The 9,388-nt window shown below is 41.4% G+C and overlaps 1 protein-coding gene across 1 annotated transcript in view; it reads left to right on the forward strand.

The window, feature by feature from the left end:
- The window catches only part of LOC136885064 (uncharacterized), a 62,452-nt gene extending 53,836 nt beyond the window's left edge, over nt 1-8,616 (forward strand). Inside the window, exon 6 of the mRNA XM_067157460.2 lies at nt 8,574-8,616. Within this exon, the coding sequence (XP_067013561.2) occupies nt 8,574-8,616 (43 nt within the window). The remainder of the gene's footprint in view (nt 1-8,573) is intronic.
- Nucleotides 8,617-9,388: the final 772 nt, after the last annotated feature.

The raw sequence follows: 9,388 nt of genomic DNA on the forward strand, positions 1-9,388 counted from the left end.
AACAGAAGCGAGGTTGTGACTCAGGTACGAGATGGAGTGCGTTGAGATAGGTATTGTAACAGTAAATTTGGTACTTCGGTAGAGATGAGACGCAGGGCGTGTACCAGTCGCTGAAGTGCATACAGAGGGAGAGGGTTTGTTTAAAAGAAATCCTAAAAACTTTTGTTTCAGAGTTTATTAAAAAATTGAAATTAATATCACCTCTGTACAGCGTATACAGTCGAAAACATTCCTCGTCCTATGGCTGGCGATGTCCTTGGATTCCGGCAGCTCCATTTTCCATAGCAGCGAACCACCATTCGTCCCCCGATGGAAGTTCTAGAAGATCTATTCGGTGCTTTGAAGATCCATGGCGTCAAGGTAGTCCTTGTAAATGGTGAACATGAATGAACATCGTTCAGCTCTGGGGCGAGTTAGTGCAAAGGCTGCTTCTGCACAGATGATAGAGTGTTTATAAATGCTTTTAACAGAGTCCAAACATAAATGTCTCGGTGAAATGTCACTTAATTTTGTCACGTGTCAAGTAAAAGAAATATTCACAAAATAAAGTCCACTTGGAGCTGATTGTCGAGTTTAACAGAGTTACTTAAAGTTCGTTGCACCTAATACAACGTGAAGTAATGTCACAGGACTTAGTTCATTGAAGCACTGTTCAATTTAAATGAAATAAAGATGTTCCGCTCGTGAATCAGAACTCATTCACGTATTGAAAATAATATGAAACCAAAAGACGAAATTAATTGAGTACTGACAGTCCTTGGTTCGACTGTCCGTAAACTAAATGTTCGCAGAATTGAAATACACTGTTCATTAGAATATAAATGCACTGTTCACACATGCACAGTTCACAGTTTATGAATTGGTAAATTAAATTTGATTCAAACACAGTTTATAACTTAAAGCATTTGGTACTCGGCAAGGAGCAATCAGTTCTAAGTAAATAAAATTTCAATTTCGAACACTCGAAAATGTTTGCGGGTCTTGGACACTCGTATAGAGTAACAGTCAATAAATAATGTCCAGACGATACACAATTCACCTCACGTCCTATCGGAGTAAAAGGTTGTCACAATATAAGGAAATCTGCATAAGTCCACATTCAACATGACTATATTAAAGTCCACGAACTTGAAACTTAACAGCGGCTTCACGCTCGATCACGGTACCCGCGAACTGACTGTGCGAATACTACAGTCTAGTGTGCTTATAGAAATCCCGGCCACAAACTGGTATCACATTCTGCAGCGCACTGCTGCTCATTATAACATGCTGTAACACACACTGATCTGCTGAGCGAAGCAGTACGTATTTATATTTGAACCGGGCCTCCACCTCTTGTTCCATAACTTTATAGTCTCAAGTCAGATTCACGTGAAATTTGGCAGGAACATAGCTAAAGGATTAAGTTACATGGTGATGTAGTTCAATTTGTTAAATTATTATCGTGGGAAAAGTTATTACCCGTCGAAACTCATAGAACATTCTACATCAGTCCAGGCTCTGTAGTGCGGCGAGGCATGCTGTGACGTCACCCGCTCACTACGTCATACGCGCACAGCTGTTGCTCGCTGCCTAGTCAGTCCTTCGTAAGCGGTCCGGAGCATAACACGTAAGTTTAAGATTTTTATGACGGGGACTTAGTTTGTACCACCGTTACCGGTACATCATATATACAAGGAGAGAAGATTATTTATAAGATGTTAGAACACACTGTTAGAAGACTTATTGGATGATATGAATTCAATAGAGATGGTAGTGTCCATGCATCCGGTTGTGGGGGGGGGGGGCGTTAGGGAAGAATCAGTTATGGAGAATAATAGTATTTTCTATATTTCAGAGTTGTAGGAAGGGATATGGAGCTTCTGTTATGTGCCGGTAAGTAATTTGATGTAGTCCAGGGCAGTATTCCATTATTTATATCTTGTACTGTGATAGGTGCATTTAGGTTATATTGGGAGTCAAGAGGGAAGGGGATTTAAAAGTATGTCACAGAGGATTTTGTGTTGTATCAGAATATTCTTATATTGCATCTTGGTAGGATGGTAGACATTGTGATCAGCATATGGCAAGAAAATTAATTAATTTATAATTAATTTACACTGACTGACAGAGCAAATGCAACACCAAGAAGGAGTGGTCAGAACTTTATGCCAATTGCAGGGTAGACTGACGTCACTGAGGTATGCTCATGATGTGAAATGCGCCGCTGTGCTGCGCACGTAGCGAACGATAAATGGGACACGGTGTTGGCGAATGGCCCACTTCGTACCGTGATTTCTCAGCCGACAGTCATTGTAGAACGTGTTGTCGTGTGCCACAGGACACGTGTTTAGCTAAGACTGCCAGGCCGCCGTCAACGGAGGCATTTCCAGCAGACAGACGACTTTACGAGGGGTATGGTGATCAGGCTGAGAAGGGCAGGTTGGTCGCTTCGTCAAATCGCAGCCGATACCCATAGGGATGTGTCCACGGTGCAGCGCCTGTGGCGAAGATGGTTGGCGCAGGGACATGTGACACGTGCGAGGGGTCCAGGCGCAGCCCGAGTGACGTCAGCACGCGAGGATCGGCGCATCCGCCGCCAAGCGGTGGCAGCCCCGCACGCCACGTCAACCGCCATTCTTCAGCATGTGCAAGACACCCTGGCTGTTCCAATATCGACCAGAACAATTTCCCGTCAATTGGTTGAAGGAGGCCTGCACTCCCGGCGTCCGCTCAAAAGACTACCATTGACTCCACAGCATAGACGTGCATGCCTGGCATGGTGCCGGGCTAGAGCGACTTGGATGAGGGAATGGCGGAACGTCGTGTTCTCCGATGAGTCACGCTTCTGTTCTGTCAGTGATAGTCACCGCAGACGAGTGTGGCGTCGGCGTGGAGAAAGGTCAAATCCGGCAGTAACTGTGGAGCGCCCTACCGCTAGACAACGCGGCATCATGGTTTGGGGCGCTATTGCGTATGATTCCACGTCACCTGTAGTGCGCATTCAAGGCACGTTAAATGCCCACCGCTACGTGCAGCAAGTGCTGCGGCCGGTGGCACTCCCGTACCTTCAGGAGGTGCCCAATGCTCTGTTTCAGCAGGATAATGCCCGCCCACACACTGCTCGCATCTCCCAACAGGCTCTACGAGGTGTACAGATGCTTCCGTGGCCAGCGTACTCTCCGGATCTCTCACCAATCGAACACGTGTGGGATCACATTGGACGCCGTTTGCAAACTCTGCCCCAGCCTCGTACGGACGACCAACTGTGGCAAATGGTTGACAGGGAATGGAGAACCATCCCTCAGGACACCATCCGCACTCTTATTGACTCTGTACCTCGACGTGTTTCTGCGTGCATCGCCACTCGCGGTGGTCCTACATCCTACTGAGTCGATGCCGTGCGCATTGTGTAACCTGCATATCGGTTTGAAGTAAACATCAATTATTCTTCCGTGTCGTCTCTGTTTTTCCCCCAACTTTCATCCCTTTCGAACCACTCCTCCTTGGTGTTGCATTGTCACTGTCAGCCAGTGTATAATGATCTGCAAAAAAGCAGCCTTTGTTTTATTACCACTGAGTGCAGATTTATTATGTATTATTGTTTAATAGGAGTAGGATTTCTTTATGTTTGTCAGTTGTTTTGATTTGGTCCGGTATTTGCGAGTGTCAGTCGTGTTTTGTAATTCAGTGGAACGCAGGCTTTTCTTCTAATAGCCATGATGAATGATCGAGCATGTCTAAGGGTATTTCTATGTTTGCGGAGGATATTTGGGTCATGGGTTTGAAGTTATGCCTTGTAAAGTTCATGGGAATATTTTAATAATTTGAATGCTTATTGTGGGAGAGAAGTTCGGATGGATGGGAGGAATATGGAGTCGGTCGACAATAATTAGTGGGGATTCTAATTTTTTAATTGCTTGTAATTCATGCGGTGAAGTAGATTGTTGAGTATTGCGTATTATGCCTGATATTGTTTGTCTGTATGCTACCTAGTCAGTTCATGCGTACCATATGACAGTTGAGGGATGATGGTTATGTTGGCATGAGTTTCTTAATACATTTGTTATTGTTAGTATGGCAGGGTCATAGTGATTTACCATTGTATAGTTGATCGTAAATAGCTTGCTGTTGTATATATGATGTAATGTTAATATCTGTGATAATGGCCAAGTTGTATATAAATTGTTGCTAAAGCTATTATTTGATTTCCAATTGTGATTTCTAGTTTTATGTTTTCAGATAGATATTCATTTAAAGAATGGTAATGTTGTTATGTGATGAATTTGTATAGTCTAATTGCTACCTTTCTGCGACATCTAATGGGGCAGCGTTTGCTTGATCGGCAAAGAATACACATTATCATAATGAAATTTCATTTAGTGAAAGAGTGGGCTAGGATCAAGGGGAAAGTGTGCACAATGCATTCATATCTCAGAGAACATTCCATCAAAGTGAGCCTGGAAGATCATTATCAGGACGTTGGAATGGGAGAATATTCTGGAGTACCATAGTGATGATTTTCAGAATGTTCTCAGTGGAAGTAGTGGTAAGACCCGAAGGGGAGGGTGGGGAAGGGATGTCAATTGAGGTAGAAGGTAACTGTTTTTCTTGTTGAGTGGGAGAAGGCTCAGGTTTACCCTTGCATTTAACTGAGAAAGTTGGATGAGCTTCACTGCAAGTGAACTCATTTTTGTGCAAGACCTTTAGGTGTGCTGACCCCTATGATTTGTGCATATGTTTTCATGAAGGCAATAGTAGGATGATCATAATATTGGTAGCGATTGCAGTGTCTGTGCTGTGGTTGAGATGACCAAGAGGCATCTATAAGATGTCGCTTCGTGTATATCAGCACACCATCTTTCAGTAGATTGTTGCTGTATCGCAGAACAGGATGCGCATCAGTGAGGTGTGTCCATTGGAATTCCAGATCCGAATGGCCCAGAATATTTGATGTCCCTGTTGCTGAAGATGGGCACCGATAACATCCTCCATGTAGCTGCTGTTGACGCCATATGCCACCAGTGAATAGGCGGAGGCTGGACATGAATATGGTTGCTTATGCCACGTTGTTGAGCCAGGTTCTTTGCTGTAGGGTGCATCCAAAATTAGTCAGTCTTATTTTGTTCACTTGGATTGTGCAAAAAGGTCTGGATATTTTGAAGTTGTGCTCATCTTTGCTCCACTGAATTTTTAGGTGGTAATCTCATGTGGTGTTGAGCAGAAGCTTGGTGTTTGTATTGTAGATTGCAGTTGTCTGGCTGATGTCCAGGTTACGATTTCTCAACTTCACTATGTAGAATGGGGCAGGAAGTCCGGTGTTAGTTGCTGTGCCATGCTTTGTTGTATTTTGTGTGGCAGTGCAGTGATATTTTGCTGCCTCTGCTTAGCTCTTGATATTGTCCTGACTCATTGGCTGAATGGTCAGTGTACTGGCCTTCAGTTTAAAGGGTCCTGGGTTCGATTCCTGGCCGTGTTGGGATTTTAATCTTCATTAGTTAATTCCAGTTGCCTGGGGGCTGGTGTTTGTGCTGTCCCCAGAATCCCTGCAACTCACACACCACATGTAACACTATCCTCCACCACAATAACATGCAGTTACCTGCACATGTCAGATGCCACTCACCCTCAATGGAGGGTCTGCCTTAGAAGGACTGCACTCAGCTAAAAATAGCCACACAAGAAAAGATTCCCTGATATTTTATGGCTAAATCCCGATGAGTGGTTTGCAGCTGGTAAATGGAACTGTACTAGAATATCACTCTCTCTGATGTTGACAGACGATATGCCACCATATTGACTGATAGTGGCATCTATGTACTGCCAGTCAAGGCAAGCGGGATTTATTCCTCTTGACGAATAGCAAGCTACTTACAATGATTTTTTTTTTTTTGGAGAATCATTGTCTTCCAGGCTCCTGGCCTACTTTCTTGCGTTCTCCTCCATCACAATTTTTTGTCCTCATAGTGGTTGTGGTGTGGAATTTCGAGACGCCATGGAAGAAGCTTTTCCTGCAGGTGTTAGATTTCTTTTTAATGGTGCTCTCTGTTGGTTTTCTGTTGTAAGTTTGTGTCACTGCTCATCATTGGCTTGTCATACTACTCAATAGTCGAATCTTGTGAAGAACTCATCCTCTGTCAAAAGATTATATGAAAAACCAATTGCTAAGTGAATATGACTGTTAACACATTTATCTGCAAAGGAATTTGTAGTTTTTGGGATTCAAATCTGTCTCTGAACTCAGAGATTCAGGGTTTGATTCTTAACATTGGTGACAAGGAAAGTATTTATTTTAATCTGAACGGATGAAGTATAAGTTTTAACAGAATTTCTGTTATGTTTATTCAAAAAGTGTTTAAGTTCAATTGTCTGTTAAGAGGTCAGAGAGATATATCTGAAGGTTAGTCATGTTTGTAACAGGAATGGGTACTGAGTAGGAAGAGGTTATGCACTACTCTGACCATAAGGTGGTCAGAGGTTATTAAGTCTTTGAGGAGGAGGAGTTTCACACTACAGTGATGTTATGTTACCAGCTTGGTGCAAAAAATGTGAAAGCACTGTAAAACTATCTTCAGAACTTGGGATTCGAACTTACCGTCCCTTGAATGGATGTTCTTGGCTATAAGACCTGCTCTGTGGAGGAGAAAAGCACACCAGCTCCACGATGCCACATTCAGCATTGAGACTCCAAGCTAAGTTCTATGGTTTATCCTAAAGTTCTTTCTAATCTTACTGGGCATATGGAAGACATTAAGGCATTGTCAGTTGAATCCACTGATTGTTTTGGATTCATGATCATTTTTTATCATCATTCATTTTATATTCTTGTCAGTGAATACATTTTGGTTTTAATTATTTTTTCATTTTGTTAAACGTTGTACCAAGGAGGCCTATTACCTAGCTGGTAGGCACCTTTAAAATGAAAAATATCATTGTAGTTATCATCATTTGTAATCAGTGACCATGTTTAGTCCTACTGTGTGAGGAACACCAGCGGTCTGAACCGCTTGTGATTAGTGCCCTTATGTGAGAAACACCATTGGCCCATGTTTCCTGTGAGTGTTGCCATTATGTGTGACATGTGATGTCACTAATTTATCTGTGATTAGTACCACTATATGAGGAACGCCATGGGTACATTACCTGTAACTTTTACTACTATATGGGGAAGGCCATAGTTCTGCATTACCAGTGATGAGATTTTTGAAACCTTTCAACAACAAGTATCATCTCTGGAAATAAGGCATTGTGAATTGGATTCAGTGATTGCTTTGGATTCACGATAATTTTTCCATCATTCCTTGCATGAATTGTAGGTTCTGCAAACTTGAATATCATAGCAATTCTGATTTTTAAGTTCAAACAAGAACATTATCACTGCAAATTGTGTGGGAAAATACCATTATTATCTATGTTTTTCTGCTTGTCACATGTCTAAACAATGTAAGCGACACAAGTGCCCCCAGTTTAATTGACCACAAACTTGTTGGTTTGTAAAGAACAAGCATTCTCTAATAAGGAAACAAAAGTTACGAGCTCTGCAATTGATTCATTCACTCAGATATTTTGCTAAACTCATCCTGTATAACAGCGAAAGACAGTTTAGGATAGATTGCACGAGTTTAAGCTTTGTTGGGACTGGGGGAGTCATTTGTGTGTAGTGTCTTGTAGTCTTGAACTGAAGCTGGGCATTTATACTAAGACTTGTAGGATACCTATAGTTCATTCAGATATGTGGAAGATCCACTTACAACCTTGTTTTGTTCTCTAATGTGTCTGATTATCTATGGAAGTTGAACTGTTCAGTTGTGAATAAGACCACAAACTTTGCACAGCAAATTGACTGTTCCAATTTGTATATTGCTCATGACGTCATTTTATGTGCTAGTATATTTAGTCGCCTTCTACTGACATCTGCTATGAAATTGTGTCTTCTGTTATCGTGCCTAGGAAGTGTTACTCCATCTTGTTAGATGGCCAAATTTGGTTGGGTGTTGTCAAGCACCATCCTCGAGTTTTGACTCCAAGGTTTGCGGTGCCAGCCTAGTTCTCTTGAAGCAAAATTGCAAAGATTATGGAAGCTTGAAGGACCAATCAACCATTTCTTACACCTGAATAAAGGGCTTTTGAAGGACTTTTTTAATAATAATCAAATGGGTGATTCTGGCAGGTTTGTTGGCAAATTTCCTATTCATCTTAAAATGTCTCCTCTGAGTCAAAGCAAATCTTGTTCAAATGTTCAAATACATTGAAAATATGTTTGCTAGGTTTCCAGACTTGAAATAGCAGTATGTCATTTTCATGCATGAATACAGTGAACTTTTACAAACAGAAATTGCATCCCTCGAGACATCTAACTCATTAAAGTTTAACAAACCCCATCATTTTGTGCTCAATAATTCTAACAAGGAGTTAATTTTTTATGGATGTTGTGAGTCTTGAAATGGGATAGCATTGAATTCTCTGATAATGGTTGACCCAAAAAATCAGCCTGATATGCTGTCTATTGTTTTGATGTTCAGAAATTATCTTGTTGCTTTTTTAGCTGATATTGCTATAATGTACAGAAGTGTTTTATTACATCCTGACAACAGGAGTCTTCAGAAAATTATGTGGCATGAATCCTCTGATGAATAGAACAGCGTCTACCACCTTCCTACTCTTAAAAGTTCTGCTGCCTTTGTTGCTATGAGATTTCTAGTTCAGCTCGCTGACAAATACAGAGAACCTCATCCCATTGCATCTGCTTCTTTTTGTATTGACAACCTGTTAACAGACACTAGCTCATTTCAAGGGGCTGAGTTGCTTCAGTCAGATTTTTCTATTCTCCAGAAGCCTTGTCTATGACCCTGTAAATGGTAGAGAAATCTTGTCAATCAGTAACATCACTAAGGATGAAGCTATTAAAGTTGTAAGGTATTGTTTTGCATCCCAAATGGGATGAGTTGCAGTTACAAATAAACATGGGGAAAGCATGTAAGGAAGTCACTAACAGTAACATTCTCACTATTATTGCTACCATATTGGACTCTCTTGAATTATTTGGATGTGCTATGGTTTAGTGCAGACTTACACAGCTCCTTATCAAAGTAAATTTTTTAATTATCACTTAGGGTCTTCATCTGAAATTACTGAGATTTCGAGTGCTATGTATAAACTTGTAATATAAAAAGGGACAATTTGGCACATACGTAGTGTTTGCTTTTCTATATTGAAATTGAGTTTGTCATATTACTAGTGTTCTGTGTTTTGTAGACTTGAGAATGTTGCATTATTGACCGGAGCTCAGTCTGATGTTAGGCCAATCCATCCCACTAGACATTGTCGTTATGACTGTTGTAGGAAGTTTCCTCACAAATCTGCTTTTTGTAGGCACCGGCATGCACAAACTGCAAAGAGTCCGCAGTTA

This window comes from Anabrus simplex, chromosome 13 (assembly GCF_040414725.1).
Source record: "Anabrus simplex isolate iqAnaSimp1 chromosome 13, ASM4041472v1, whole genome shotgun sequence".
NCBI classification, from domain to species: Eukaryota; Metazoa; Arthropoda; class Insecta; order Orthoptera; family Tettigoniidae; genus Anabrus; species Anabrus simplex.